Source organism: Cryptomeria japonica, chromosome 5, assembly GCF_030272615.1.
Source record: "Cryptomeria japonica chromosome 5, Sugi_1.0, whole genome shotgun sequence".
Classification (NCBI taxonomy): domain Eukaryota; kingdom Viridiplantae; phylum Streptophyta; class Pinopsida; order Cupressales; family Cupressaceae; genus Cryptomeria; species Cryptomeria japonica.
The window spans coordinates 398,390,195-398,404,698 of record NC_081409.1 but is presented as its reverse complement, the minus strand read 5'-3'; the positions used below and the strand labels follow the sequence as shown (position 1 = coordinate 398,404,698).

General features: G+C 35.0%; 1 protein-coding gene across 1 annotated transcript; it reads right to left on the bottom strand.

Annotated features, from left to right (window-relative positions):
* Positions 1–965: 965 nt before the first annotated feature.
* Positions 966–10,116, bottom strand: LOC131076500 (ABC transporter C family member 10). The gene is made up of 13 exons (XM_058013725.2): positions 9,869–10,116; positions 9,360–9,514; positions 7,016–9,105; positions 6,594–6,914; positions 6,345–6,431; positions 5,548–6,159; positions 5,261–5,425; positions 4,821–5,115; positions 4,506–4,720; positions 4,073–4,378; positions 3,915–3,978; positions 1,512–1,751; positions 966–1,369 (listed from the first exon to the last, which is right to left on the bottom strand). The coding sequence occupies exons 2-13, from the start codon at positions 9,376–9,378 to the stop codon at positions 1,242–1,244; spliced, it is 4,542 nt and encodes a 1,513-aa protein (XP_057869708.1). The 5' UTR covers positions 9,379–9,514; positions 9,869–10,116; the 3' UTR covers positions 966–1,241.
* Between the last annotated feature and the right edge of the window lie 4,388 nt (positions 10,117–14,504).

The window sequence follows — 14,504 nt, the reverse complement described above, 5'->3', positions numbered from 1 at the left end:
CCATCCGTTAGCAAAGGAATATTAAGAAGTTATTATCGTTTTGGTGATTTATAATAATAATGGGAGCGATAATAAAATAAGAAAATGGTGCGATCATTACCAAGAGGCATGGGATATGTCTTCTCATTCCCAACACATGATATAAGAGGACGTTATCAACCTATCCAGGCGGGGGTAATTTTAAGAAGGAATTTACTCCAGGTAAGTGCCTAATGCCTCAGAAGGTTCATGATAGTTATTATATAAATTGGTAAATATAATACTACAGCCTCATCACAAATTAAGTATTAACTATTTGTTACTCTGACCGTGTGCATTATAATATTCAGCATTACTTCAATACATCAGCACATAAATTAACTGTGATATGAACCACAGTGTCATATTAGATGCTATAAAAATAACAAATAATCCACAAGTAAGACGTAAGATATAAACTGGTTAATTACTAATAGAATGAATATAAAATCTGAATTAAACCATTGGAAATGTTCTATATTAATTAACAGTAAAGTAAGTTATACACTATAATACATAAGGCAGTCATACTTGGTCACATTCACAGTGGCAGACCAGATCTGTCTGATGTTGCAGCTACTAGATAACTAATAATTAGAAATTTAGCAATTGGCAGTGCTAATAATATTGTAGAGAATGTAATTGATTTTACTTACTAATTTATGTATTATATATATGGGTTGATCAGTCCAATAATGATATTAAATGGTATAATCAGAAAAAACTTAATAATAATATAATTATAAAAAATAATATAATATAATGATTATAATTATTATAGTACTTTATAAGAACTGCTTTGTAGTAAAATGTATATTATAATATTATTTGAAAATAAATAAAAATAGTAATTAGAATGAACAAGTAAATATAAGATTATAAATCAAATTGAATTATTAATTTAATATTAGAAAGAAGATTATGTTTTTCTGTTATGATTATTGATATCTAAAAAATTGGAAAATGCGATATTTAAGATAGTGTCTCTTAATCAATTTAGTTTTAAGTCATAAATATGTGGAGATGGATTATTATGGGAAAAACAAGACTAGACCTAGTAGGGACATTACAAAACATTAGTCTTCCTGGAATTTCTCTATGGTTGCTCTTAGACAGATGGAATTTGGATCAATTATCCAACCATCAACAAATGGTAGATAACGACAAAATTACTCTTGTATGTAAAACTACTGAACCAAGGAAAGATTGCATTCAAAGAGATATCATTGACCAGCTGCTGCATGTTGAAAAGCTTCTGATGTGTGCGCCCAATACTCTGCCACAAGCTTTCCAAATAACGAACCTTCCCTCTCCATCAGCTTCAATGGCTTATCAAACTCCACCATCTCACCTGTATGAGAAGAAATTATTATCATTCAAATTATATAGAAGGGAGCATGCCTACTTTCACCGGTCTGCCTAAGTATATAAAGTTTAATTCAAGGCAATCCATGCATGCAATAGAGACATGAATATAAAATGTCAGGATTTACCATCACTTATTGCAACAACCATATCACTGTCCATCACAGTAGGTATTCTGTGTGCAACGGTGATTACAGTGCACTCTGCGAAACTTTCCCTAATTGTTGTCTGGAGTATGGAATCTGTGGCATTGTCAATTGATGCTGTTGCTTCATCCAACACTAGTATCCGACTCTGTCTCAGCAATGCACGGCCCAAGCAAAACAATTGTCTCTGTCCAACACTCCAATTTCCTCCATCATCCTCCACTGCATTTTAAGGATGATGGAAATTGTCAAAACATACTACTTATATACCTTAGCAGCATCTTCATCCCAGAATGTTAATGATGCAGAAGCTCAAACAAAAGACATTTGCCACTCATTTAAAGTTGACGATGCACAACCAACCCACATATGCGGCACCCCTTGTCAGTTAAACTTTTGAGAGACTTTGAGAGATTTGTTGTCCTAAGAAACAGTTGCTGAAGCTGCCAAGTTTTGATGGGGAGATGTAAATGTGACGGGAAGAATAGCTTAAAATAGATTTCTATTTTTTAAAGGACAAAGGGATAGCAGTTAACAGCATATGAAGCTGGATGTTTTGATTTCCCATTGTATTACAGGTGAATGAATTTCTTTTAAAGTTTCATTTTACTGCTCTTACTCTCTACCTGCCTGATGATCTATTTCTTTCTTGCAGAACAGAGTTATCTGCATTAATTGGTATCAGAGCATCCAAAGATTCTGGGAGAACAGATCCAGTCAAGAGGATGTGCTGAGGGGGGCATAGAAAGAGATGATATGTGTTGAGTTGCTTCTTTGAATGTAAAGGTAAACATATATTTTGTTCATTTGTTGATGACCGTGACTTTTGAGTTGAATACTAAAAATTTTGAGGAGTGAACACTTGGTTCAAGGAACACCATTTTAATGGTTAGAAAAGCATAGGCATGCACAAAGATGCATTTTAAGATGATTGGAAAAACTGAGCCAAGGGAAAAGAATTACCTTTGAAGAATTAGACTATCATAAATGAAGAAAGAAATATGGAGAAACAAAAGAGGAAGAACCAAAAGAAGATTGTTATTCAGACCAACAAAAAAATTATAAGTGATAATTTTGAGAGAAGAGATTTCTCACCATCATAGAGAAGAGAAGGATAGAAGAAAATTGGCATGGGTCACATCGTGGATAGCTAGGATGAAGAGAACTTGTGGATAAAGAATTTGGAATTGTATTCATGTTGCCAAAGGATTGTCTCCTTTACAAAAACCACAAACTATAATGAAAAAGAATAAATCATCAAAGGAAGACTCTGTTATGGAAGATGTTATGAATGTCAATCTCAAAGAATTTACAGCCAAAGAGAATAAATGAAAAAGATGAGAATGTACTCTTAGAGAAAAGTCGCGTCCATTGTTAAGGGAAGTGGATTCTGGGAAAATATTCTTTTGGCTTTAACAAACATTGCTTTTCCTAGAAAATGTTGAGGAGCTTATTGAAGCAGATAAACTTCTGATAATGGGTAAATAATTGTATATGTGGTCTATCAAAATGAAGAATTCAGAACAGAAGAATGAGCTTAATTTCTTAACTATAATTTTGAATTCTCTTCTTTTTCATCACAGGTTTTAAGGAGTTGTCAAAGGAGAGGAAAAGAGAGGGCTCACATAACGGACGGATAAAATCATATGTGATAAATATAAATATTTGTCAAAAACAAGGATCCAAATGGAATTTTTTGTGGAGGTGGATTACAGGGGATAACCGCAGCTTTGAGCAAGGAGGCTCAAAAGTTTTATTTTTCAAAATAAAGGGGATAATTTTGCAGGAGATCAAAAAATAATTGAATGCCATGTTCATTTGAAGGTGGTTGACAAAAATCAGGAAGTGGTTATTTATTTTTAATGAGGGAATGTGGAGGAGTGGGTGAGTTAGATTGTAATTTTTGTTAAGAAGGTACGGGCATTAGACTTGCATGTAGAAAATATAGCATGGGTTGTGGGGAGCTATAATTATGTGCCCAATAAATAATTAAATGGTGTAATTAAATGATGCAGTAATGGCTACTTTTGGTGGAAGTTATTGTTTTAGTTAGAAAATAAGGGAGGTAGGGTAGTTCCAGATGAGGATTGTTTGTAGTTACTATTTGGCAACATTAAAGAATAACTGAGAATGAATAAGAGAGACTATTTCAAGTTGTGTAAAATAGACGATTAAAAATGAATGAAGGTGTGAAATTATTACTCTCTTATGTCTCATAATTCATGGATTAGAGATTACCAATTTTTAGTCAGAAAATGGTGCTATATATATGCAGATTAGAGTATTTATGACAAATTTATAGTAGAAAAAGCAGTGTATCTGCTTCAGTTTTATATTAGATAATTCAATGGTATATAGGAAAGGTAAGTTCAGGACAAGATTTACCTGGGGCATCGAGGCAACTTTCCTTTTCTCTTATAACATATCCAAGCTGACACTTATCCAAGACCTTTATCAAAGAGAACAAACATTACATTATTTCCCATTTTCTGCTGTGTATGACAAAATGAAAGCAGAAAACATGTCTATCAGTATTCAAAGACCTCCCAAATTGCCGAATCTGAGTGCTCAGATAATGGATCAAGGTTGAAACGAACAGTTCCACGAAAAAGAGTTGGTTCCTGAGGAATAATTCCAAGGTGTGACCGCAAATCATGAAGTCCAATGGAGGTAGTATCCAAATCATCAATGAGGATTCTACCCCCTGCAGGTTCAACCAAACGAAAAATAGCACTGATAAGAGTGGTCTTTCCACTTCCTGTTCGACCAACAATCCCAATTTTTTGCCCTCCTTCAAAAGTACAAGTAATTCCGCGAAGGACAAGAGGACTGTTTGATCTATACCTAATCTGCATTGCCATGGAATAAAGTTTATCAGAAAAGTCATTACAACCTCAAATTATCCTCTGGGCAAAAAAAAATAGTTTGGAAGGTATAGATTTTAGTCGTCTGGTTATGAAGCACAACTAAAGGTACCTTCAAGTCTTGTAATTCCACTTTACCATGGGAGGGCCAATTCTCTGGTGGTCTACTAGATTCTATTATTGCTGGTGCTTCACTAGGAATGCACATGTACTGCTTGATGCGTTCTACAGATACAATATAGTTTGCCAGTGTGCATTGGTTTTGGATACTAAAAACCAATGATAGGTTCATAGAGAGGCCATAAGATAGAGCCATCCCAACAAAGCCTGTACCAGTTTAAATCACTAGTTAAGATCCTTTTTATGCAATAGAGTACACTAACAACAGAGAATCTAGAACAAGCATCTTTAGTTCCAGATACCATACCAGGGTTGAAGGTGCCTGCTGGGAGTAGAACCATAGCAAGAGCAGATGAGCAAAGAACTATAGAACTTAATACCTCTAAACGTTGAATCAACCATTCATTTGTTGCAAAACTGTGGAAAAATGGACTTGAATTTTTGTCAAGCAGATCCAAGTTCTTCTTCATAAACTGATCCTGCACCTTGAAAGCCCTGATTGTCATTGCTCCTGATATGGACTCACCAAAAAGATTTGCAATGGGTGATTTTGTTGTACCATTGAGTCTCATCAATTCTTTAGCAGAAGCAAAGTAGTATTTCTGTTCCAATTGGCAAAAACAGAATTTAGTTCTCTAGCAAATATTGTTACAGAAAAAAGTCTTTATCTTATGGCCAATACTTGATATACTTAACACAAAAAGGTGAAGCTTCTCAAGCAGCTAAACTAAAAGAATAATGTTTCACCTGAAGTTGAAATGTCAAATAAATCATTGGCAGGGCAGCAAACAAAACTTGCCACGTCACAACAGCTACAACACCAAGGTTACTGTAAAAATTCATAGTGGAACACATGGTGAAGATAAAGCTGAAAGGAAGGTCGACATCAAGAATGCTCAAATCTGTAGAAACCTGAGAAATTTGATGATGAAAAAAACAAAACAAATTAGCATATCAACATGCACCCAATGATCTTTGGATGAAGCAACATCAAGAAAAGGAATAATTACATAGTGATAGGGCTCAAGATGTACCCTGCTCAGAATTCTTCCTAATGGCGTGGCATCAAAAAATGCCATTGGTGCTTGGAATAAGGAAGTCATGAGCTCAGAAAAGAAAGATTTTGATGCTTCAAGCCCCAAAATGACTATAAAGATTGATCGAATGAAAAGAAAAATTGTAGAAGCAAATGCAATACTTGAGTAGACTATAATTAGCATCAATGTGCTGACTTGGGGACTCTGCACCTTAGCAGCCATCCAAGTATTGCCCAAAATCTGCCCTGTCAAAAACACAAGATGAGAAAGACCAGCAACGCAACAATACAAGAAACCTTTGTTCTGTTTCAAATAGTGAACATATGGTTTCAGACCAGTATCTCCAATTTCCTTTTCTTCCTTTTTGACAAGCTGGTCCACTTTAGGTGCTCCACATGATTTCTCTTGTAATTTTTGGGACTTGACCTTTTGAATTTCTTTTTCTTGACTCACAGGTTTGCCTTTTGAGAGAGGCATTGTAACCGCCGATTTGTTAGAAGTAGAACCCATCGTGTCTTTATGTGCATTCACAAGATCTTGGAATGCCTCACTTGAGGCTAATAACTCTTGATAACTCCCACTTTGTCGAATCTCCCCGTCCAACATTAACTGCAATAAAGTGTGGCCTTATTGTTATAACTGAAAGTGAAGTTGCAGAAATTTCTACCATTAAATTCTTATAAATTCTAGGAATAATATTTTGTCAGTAACTAGAAAGAATCTTGCTGTAACTCCCTTAAGCATTATGTGTAAGGTCAGGCAACTTTTGCATGGCCAGGCAAGCTCACACTAACCAGTATGGTATCAAATGCTGGTAGGAAATCAACTTGATGTGTTACAAGGATCACTGTCTTTTTTGAAAGTGCTTCCATTATGTAGTCCTACACATCAGAATCTACAATTGTTACGAATCCAAAGGAAACAAAAAAATCACAACCTGGAAATGTGCTGGAGATAAAATTGTTCCCAACTACATAAAATTTCAGAAGATGTACACAAAAAGAAGACCAACTGAATAGAGAAAAGTGGCATTATTTATGAACCTTAAACAGGCTAGTGGCAGTATGAGCATCAACAGCACTGAAAGGATCATCCAAAAGATAAATATCAGCATCCTGGTATAACGCACGGGCAAGTTGTATACGTTGTTTCTGACCACCACTCAGATTGACACCTCTCTCCCCGATTTCAGTTAGATCGCCAAAGGGGAGATTCTCCAGGTCTTTCTCTAGTGAGGCCTTTTGGATCACATCTTTATATTTCTGCGTGTACATGGTACTCCCAAATAAAATGTTGTCCTGCACTGTTCCGCTCTGAATCCATGCACTCTGAGAAACATATGCAAGACTGCCACAGACTTGCAACTGCAGAAGGATCGGATCAGAGAAATCAGAAATGAGAAAAACAGAAGTGTGTCAATAAGTAGGTTGCTACTAAGGGAATAGTAAATACAATGGATACTAACATTGCCCGTCAGCTTCGGTACCTCCCCAAGAATCGCAGCTAAAAGAGTTGATTTTCCAGATCCAACCTCCCCACAAACAGCCACTTTTTTACAATGTTCAACCTCCATATTGATATTTCTCAATGTGGGTTTTGATGAATTGGTATCCCAGCTTAACGTTGCTGATTTGACAAAAATAGAGTGTTTAGACCATTGTTGAATTCCACAATCTGCCTGATCCTGCAACTCATCGCTTTCCAGAAAGTTGATGATACGTCCCAAGGAGACCTTCGCTTGAATGATCACAGCAATGACATCGGGAATTACTCGAATTGGTTCTTGAACCAGGCGCAAAGTGGCAATGAATGTGAAAACATTTCTTGGAGTTAGAGGTATTCTAAGAAGATAGCATGTTGAAAATGTTGCAGTTGAAACTAGAACAGGAGATGACCAAAACAATATTACATTGTAGGCTTTCCGAAACTGAACCGCTGATAGCCATGTGTACTCCACCTTGCGCAACTTCTCAATACCTAATTTGAAATATTCTTCCCATGCATGCAATTTCAGTACCTTCATGTGAACAAGAGCTTCTGTGACAGCCCTTAATCGCTCATCTTGGGCTGACATAAGTTCAGTCTGGAATTTATGCTGCAATTTTGCCAATGGAGAATTAAAAATCATGGTTAGGATGACAACTACCAAGGCAGCAACTGTGGCCCATCCAATTGCGTGGAAGAGGATACTTAAAGCAAATACAAGCTGAAGAACTGTTGTCCATGTCATGTGAAGCCAGAAGGGAAATTCACCTATACGATAAGCATCTACAGACATATAGTTCATGATCTCCCCTGCTCCATGGACCTGTTTAGCTTCATTGGATAACTTCAATTGTTTCTCATAGATTGCTGTAATTAGTGAGGAACGCATCTGGAGACCAATCCTTCTAGTGCCAAAATACCATTGCCTTTGAGATAGGGACTCCAGGAACTTTGCTAGAAAGAGTGCTCCTACTAAAGCATATCCTTGATATTTGAATGATTGTTTGCCTTCTGAAAATCCAATAAATGCATTTAAAACAAGTGGTCCACAAGACATGGTGGCTATTTTGATAAAAGCATAGATTCCAGTCCTGGCCAGATTTTTCCGATGACAGTGAGCCAGAGCCCAGAAAACAGACGGATTGACAGATGGGTTTTTTTGTTTTTGCCTAACTAGCTCTTCAGTAAATCTCAAAAAACTATTCTCCGCTTGATCTTCCTCACAAACTTGAGGCAAATCATTTTCTTCAAGAGTTCGTTTTCTACCTTCGGACAAAAGAGAATTCAACCACCAAAATGTCATCCTGCCAAAGATCCCTGCTTTGGCAAAAGGGGTCACTTCTGGATTTGACCTCTTCAGCAATGGATTTCCCTGGGTCTGTTCAGAATGCAAAGACCCATTTTGGTTTTCCCCATGTAGAATGGGTTCGGACAGAAGACTACCCCTTGAATTTGTCAAATCCTCTTTTGCAGCACAGATGAGCAGCAAACAACTTGCTACCCATGAAATGAAAGCAAGAAAAAGTTGAGTTGAATATTCTCTGGAACTGATAAAACTGAACCCAACAGAAACAAAATCCAACGTTTCTAACAAAAAAGTGACGATCCACCAAATACGAAGAAATTTTGTTACAGTGTGCGTCCACCGAAGGGTTACTGACAAAGCAAGCATAAGCCATACTATACCTTGTACTAAAAGGACAAGCAAATTGTGTAGGGCAGTTATATAAGTACCATCCCATATTTTCTTGTACAAGATGCGAACCCCCAATCCCAAATTTACGATACCCAAAATGACATTAACTGTTACAATGGATATTTGGAATTGTGTTCGAGGCCTCGCAGTTCTGAGAATACTTGTTTGCCTAGACCATTTGAGAAGCAAAATAGTTCCAAATGCTAGCAAGAAAACCAAATGTGTGATCAAGATTAAAACACTTTTGCTACATGAAGGCAATCGGAAAGTGTGTAGAAATTGAGTGTTGAAAGATAGCGATAAGCGGCAGGTCTCTCCACACTCTGCAGAATAAGGTAGCAAATTCGACTCTCCACAACAATTGGTCCAGAGATCTGTTGCAAACAAATGAGCTCAATTCAAAGCAATGCCAGGCGGGAATTAACACTGTTGAAGAAGTTCACGATAAATTTCAAAAGACAATGATCAAAACTTAAACATCACTCTTAATACGCCATGAGCCCTGGAAGTCGTTCAATATGTAAATATAGCTTAATTTTCTTATAATTTAATGAAAATCTTTTGCTCACAATTTTACAAATGAGAAGAAATTGATCAAATTCTGCAAATGCAAGAATGATGAGCTTACCAGTGAAATTCATCACCATTCTTTCATAAAATAGGTCACCTGCTTCTTTCCTTTTCAAATGTTATTAAAGGCAGAGACGTCTCCAAGCATGTCATCAGGCATTGAAAAGTGTAGTATTTTCCTCTGTGTCTGAAGATGTCATCATATCACTGTATCTGCATTATGAAAGGATTCAAATCAGTTTACTGTATTTTCCAATTGAGTATGCAAGAATACAAATCAACCAAACATAACCTAATATCTCTGTAATCAAACCAACCTAAACTTCTACGTATCCTAAACTTTTGATATTAGGGGAGGCGGAGATAAGAGTTTGCAAGTACAGATTAAACAATGTGGAGAAGCCCAAGCAAATACAAACACAAATGGGTTCTCAGTCATTCGAATCTTTATTCTCTTCAAACATCTCTGGAATCTACAAGATAAAAAGGACACAATAACAAATATAAAGAACAGAGCTTTTATTCGTTTGGGAATCAAAAATTTGAGGTTAAGGTGACATGCATTACTGGTAAATTGTATGGTAGGCTACTACGAAATTAGGTGAAAACCTTCGTTTGCTCGCACTATCAGACAATATTTCTTATCAGACGGAATATTGCTTTTCATGGGTTAAAAGATCTAGTTGACAATTTTTCCGGGTGGAGGAGTCCCGATTGAAGTAAAACTGTGGGGTTAAGTGGATGATTATCAGGCACGGACTGAAACATTTTCGTCAGCCATGACGTGCTAAATCTTGTTTTGTAAGCATGATGGTCAGAATTCTCGGTACCTTTTAAGCACATGAGATTTCGAGTGATATTTAGGTAATTAGTGGATATGTGAAATGAATGATTCTGATTTCAACCATACAAGACAAAAAGACTCTTTTCAGTCCACCGAGTTTTAATATTGACATTGGGAAAAGGAAGTATATACGATTTTAGATTTCACAATTTTTATTATACTTATTTCAAAATTTTATTAGTTTTTAATTTAAGAAGAAAATATGTACTTATTTTAGTCGTACTTTTGAGCATCAATAATTCTGATCATATGAGCTATGATCACGTGAGAATGAGATAGGTTATTAAAGTATTTATTAGTAGAATTTTTAAATGTATCAATCCAAATTCTGTAAAGATAATAATGTGAAGTTAAAAAAGGTCATTTTCAAAGTGTGTATGATACTTATTTAAAGATGTGTCAATAAATGTGTATTACAACCATTTCAAAAAAGGTCAATACTTTGCATAAATATCCCTAAAGTTGTGTGCTATAGCTAGGTATAGTAAAGTTGCACTTTGTACAACTCCTTCAATTAAAGTTCAAAATTTCTCACAATTGGGGATAAAATGGGGGACTATTGGTACATCTTAAATTTATTAATGGACTTCTAGTTATCATTTTTTTTGTTTCTTTAAAGTTAGTAATTGGGGGTTTGGGTGAGCAAAGAGTTAATGGTAATTGGAACATGAGTGGTAATCTTAAAATTAATATTTCTAATATCTAGGGGAAGAGCACCAGTAGCTGTCATAGCTAACTTCGTGCACCCACAAATCTTAAACAGTACATCGGATTTTGATTTTTTTTTTTTAGTTGTCTTCGTATGCGACTTAATTGCTTATAGCTATTGATCTGGGTTCTAGATAGTAACAATGTACATTGTGGAATCAATTATGCGCACAAAGGTCAAAAAGTACACATTTCAAAGTGTTGCCTGATACTTAACTAAAGATGTTCCAGTAACCGTCAACTCAAAATTGCTAGTACTTGTTGACAAATGTCCCAATAGTGGTGCACAAATGTTCCAATAGTGGTGCACAAATGGACCAATTATGAACAAAAAATTACAAAAAATGATTGGCTACTGGTACAAAACAAATTTATTAATGGTGTTTTCACTATGACGGCTATTAGTCAACATGACAATAAGGTGACGGTTATTGGAACTATGTTATCTATTGGTGTTCTTCCCTTAGGGGAAGAAATTACCAACCCATGTTCCAACAACCATTCACTCCTTGCACACCCAACCCCCCATGTACTAAGTTTAAAGTACCAAAAACAAAAAACTAAAAAACTAAAAGCTCATTAATAAATTTCACATGTACTAGTAGCCGCCCATTTTTTTTTAGTTTTGGACCATAATTGGCTTATTTATGCACCATTGGTACCCATAGTGCACGACTACTAGGGTAATTGTGCATAAGTATTAGCAATTCTAAATGCACGGTTATTAGGAGATCTTTAAGCAGGTATTGGGCGACACTTTGAAATGTGTATTTTTTAATTGTGTGCGCATAATAGATCCCACAACATGTATCGTTACTACCTAGAAGTCGGGACAATAGCTATAAGTAGTTAAGTTGCATTCAGAGACAACAAAAAAAAATCTCAAAATCCAATGTACCGTTTAGAATTTGTCAATGCACGAAGTTAGCTATAATGACTTATTGGTACGCTTCCCTTATGTTAGAAATTCACATTTCTAACATTTACCTAATAATCTTGAAATTGATATTTCATTTCTAACATTTACCTAATAATCTTGAAATTGATATTTCTAACATCTTAGATAGATGTATTTAAGATATTTATGTTTATTTACTCTATATTTATTATGTCAAGACTCCTTTCATAAACAAAGTGTAATGGCACGAGTGTGATAACAATTTTTTTTAATCTTTAATGTAAAATTTGACAACTATTTATACATCAAAATATTAATAGCTAAATTAAATAATTTATTACAATTATAGACACCTAAACATTTCCCTAATATGCACCCTTATTTTAGTTGACTAAATGCATCACCTAATCAAGTTCCCTTCACCTAATTTACCTAATGCCCCCCACCTGATTTAATTAGTCTACTTTCCATCTCATCTCATCTCAAAAAAAAGTATTATTATTCACTTATTTTTCACCCTACACATGGCCAAAATGATTAAACATTATTATTAATTATAATTATATTCTCACCTTGATAAGGGTACAATGCAATGGTCAACTCATAATATTGTTGTGGCAATTGTCAAGGTTCAAAATTCCATTAGGTTGTTATCCTTGTATGGCTTGTGCTTGTAGGATGTGTGCATTAATTGGGTTGGCGTGCTTACATTAATTGGGTTGTTGTTATCATTATGGGTCTTTATTGGGTCATTAAACTTGCAAGTTTGTGTCATGTCCCTTATGTTTTGAAGGAAAGATATTTTACTATTTTTTAAAATATTATATATAATAAATATTATTTTTTAATAACAATAATAATTAATTGTGTAGACACATAAATTTGTCTATTAATTAAATGAATATTAAATATTTATTTAATGGCTAAATATTTCTCTATGAATTAAATTGACACTTAATTAATTCACCTTAGCTTATTATGTTATTCTAGTTAAATAAATTTAATCAATTTATTTAATTACTAACTATAGTCCAAGTTATTAAATAAATCTAATTTATTTAATTCGCCTCCCTTCTTCCTATTTAAATAAATTTAACATTTATTTAAAAATCAAATCCCCTTTTCAAATAAATCAATATTTATTTAAAAATAACTCATCCACTTGCATTCACATTTAAATAGATTTTTATTTAAATAAAATCCTATTTACCCACACCCACCTTTTCCTAGATTCTTCTAGATTTCTCTAAACCCCTTATAGACTCTTCTAACCCCTTCTAATTTAGCCTAATCCCTCTTCTAAACATTTGCACAAATCCTAATCCAAGATTAACCCTCAACCCATCATCTCACCCATTTAAGACTCTTACAAAGTCATAAATGCTTCCCTTCTCCAACACTCCAACTCATATGGGTCTTGACCCTTTGGTCAAGGTTTAACCATGGGTAAATTGTGCATAAGAGTTTACCCATTGGATAATAACCTTGCCCTTGGATAATGGCCAACCCACATGAGGTTACCCTCATGTTTTCTCAGGCATTAAATGCTCTTCCCCTATCCTCTCAAGCCATCTCATAGTGACACTTGTCATCATGGGATTGGGTTGAAATCCATCACATGGATCATAAATCATTCAATCTTAACCCTTCACAAGCCCTTTCAATCCTGACCATCCAATCCTCTATTTTCCCTATAAATAGAGCCTCATTCCTCAAGCAAAGGAGGAAGCATTTGAGCATTGTTACTATACTTGCATAGACACTAACACTTAAGCTTTTTCATAGTAATCTTGTTGTAGGCATTTGCATAGCAATAGGAAGTTTAGTTCATTCAACCATTTGAATCTCCATTGGAATCCATGGTTTAGTGCTAAATCTGAGAGCTACATACACTCATTTGGATCTTGGGGAGGAGAGAGACAAGGGAGAAGCAACAAAGACATCATGGGAACATCTTAGGGAGACTCCTCTTCCTTCTCTTCTTTTATCTTTATTTATTTGCATGCTTTTTAATCTTTCTTGATATGTATGTGAATGATTTTGTTTCATTTGTTTTAGTTTTGGTTGGAAACTAACATACTAACATTTGAATCTTGTTTGATGCTTGTGTCCCCTTTCATGTGCATCATTTTGGTGCTCACCGTGGGGCTCTTGTCCCATTTTTCATTCTAACAAGTTAAGATTTTTTTTAAGAAAATTAGACACTTGCAGGTTTTTCAGGCACAGGTAGCGCTTTAGCGCTTTTGACACTCGATATAGTGCCTTCGTTCTAGATTTTGCGCATGGTTTTTATCTGCAGATTAGCGCTTTTGTTTTACTATTGTGCCTTCATTGCTTATTATAATACTTATGTTGTAATCTAACACTATTGTTATATGTTGTAGCACATTCATTTTAAAGTGGCGCTTTTGATCTATCATGCTTGTGAAGTGTATACCTGCTGCTGCAACACAAAACACTCAATAGATCATTACAAGCATGGTTAGCAAATTTAAAACAAATAAAGATAAAACCATGGCTAATCGATCTATCGCCTCCTAATAAATGCGAATGTAGATTTGCTCTCAGATCTAGATAAGCAAATTCCAGTGACTTGACTACATCTACATGGAGGATTTAAGATGATAATGATGCATTTAAGCTAGAAAAGAGAATGATTAAGCTACATGATTCAACAATTATGCTAGAAAATAAGCTAGATCGAAGAATGCATTTGCCTATAATAACAATGCTCAAATGATATGCTAAGAGAT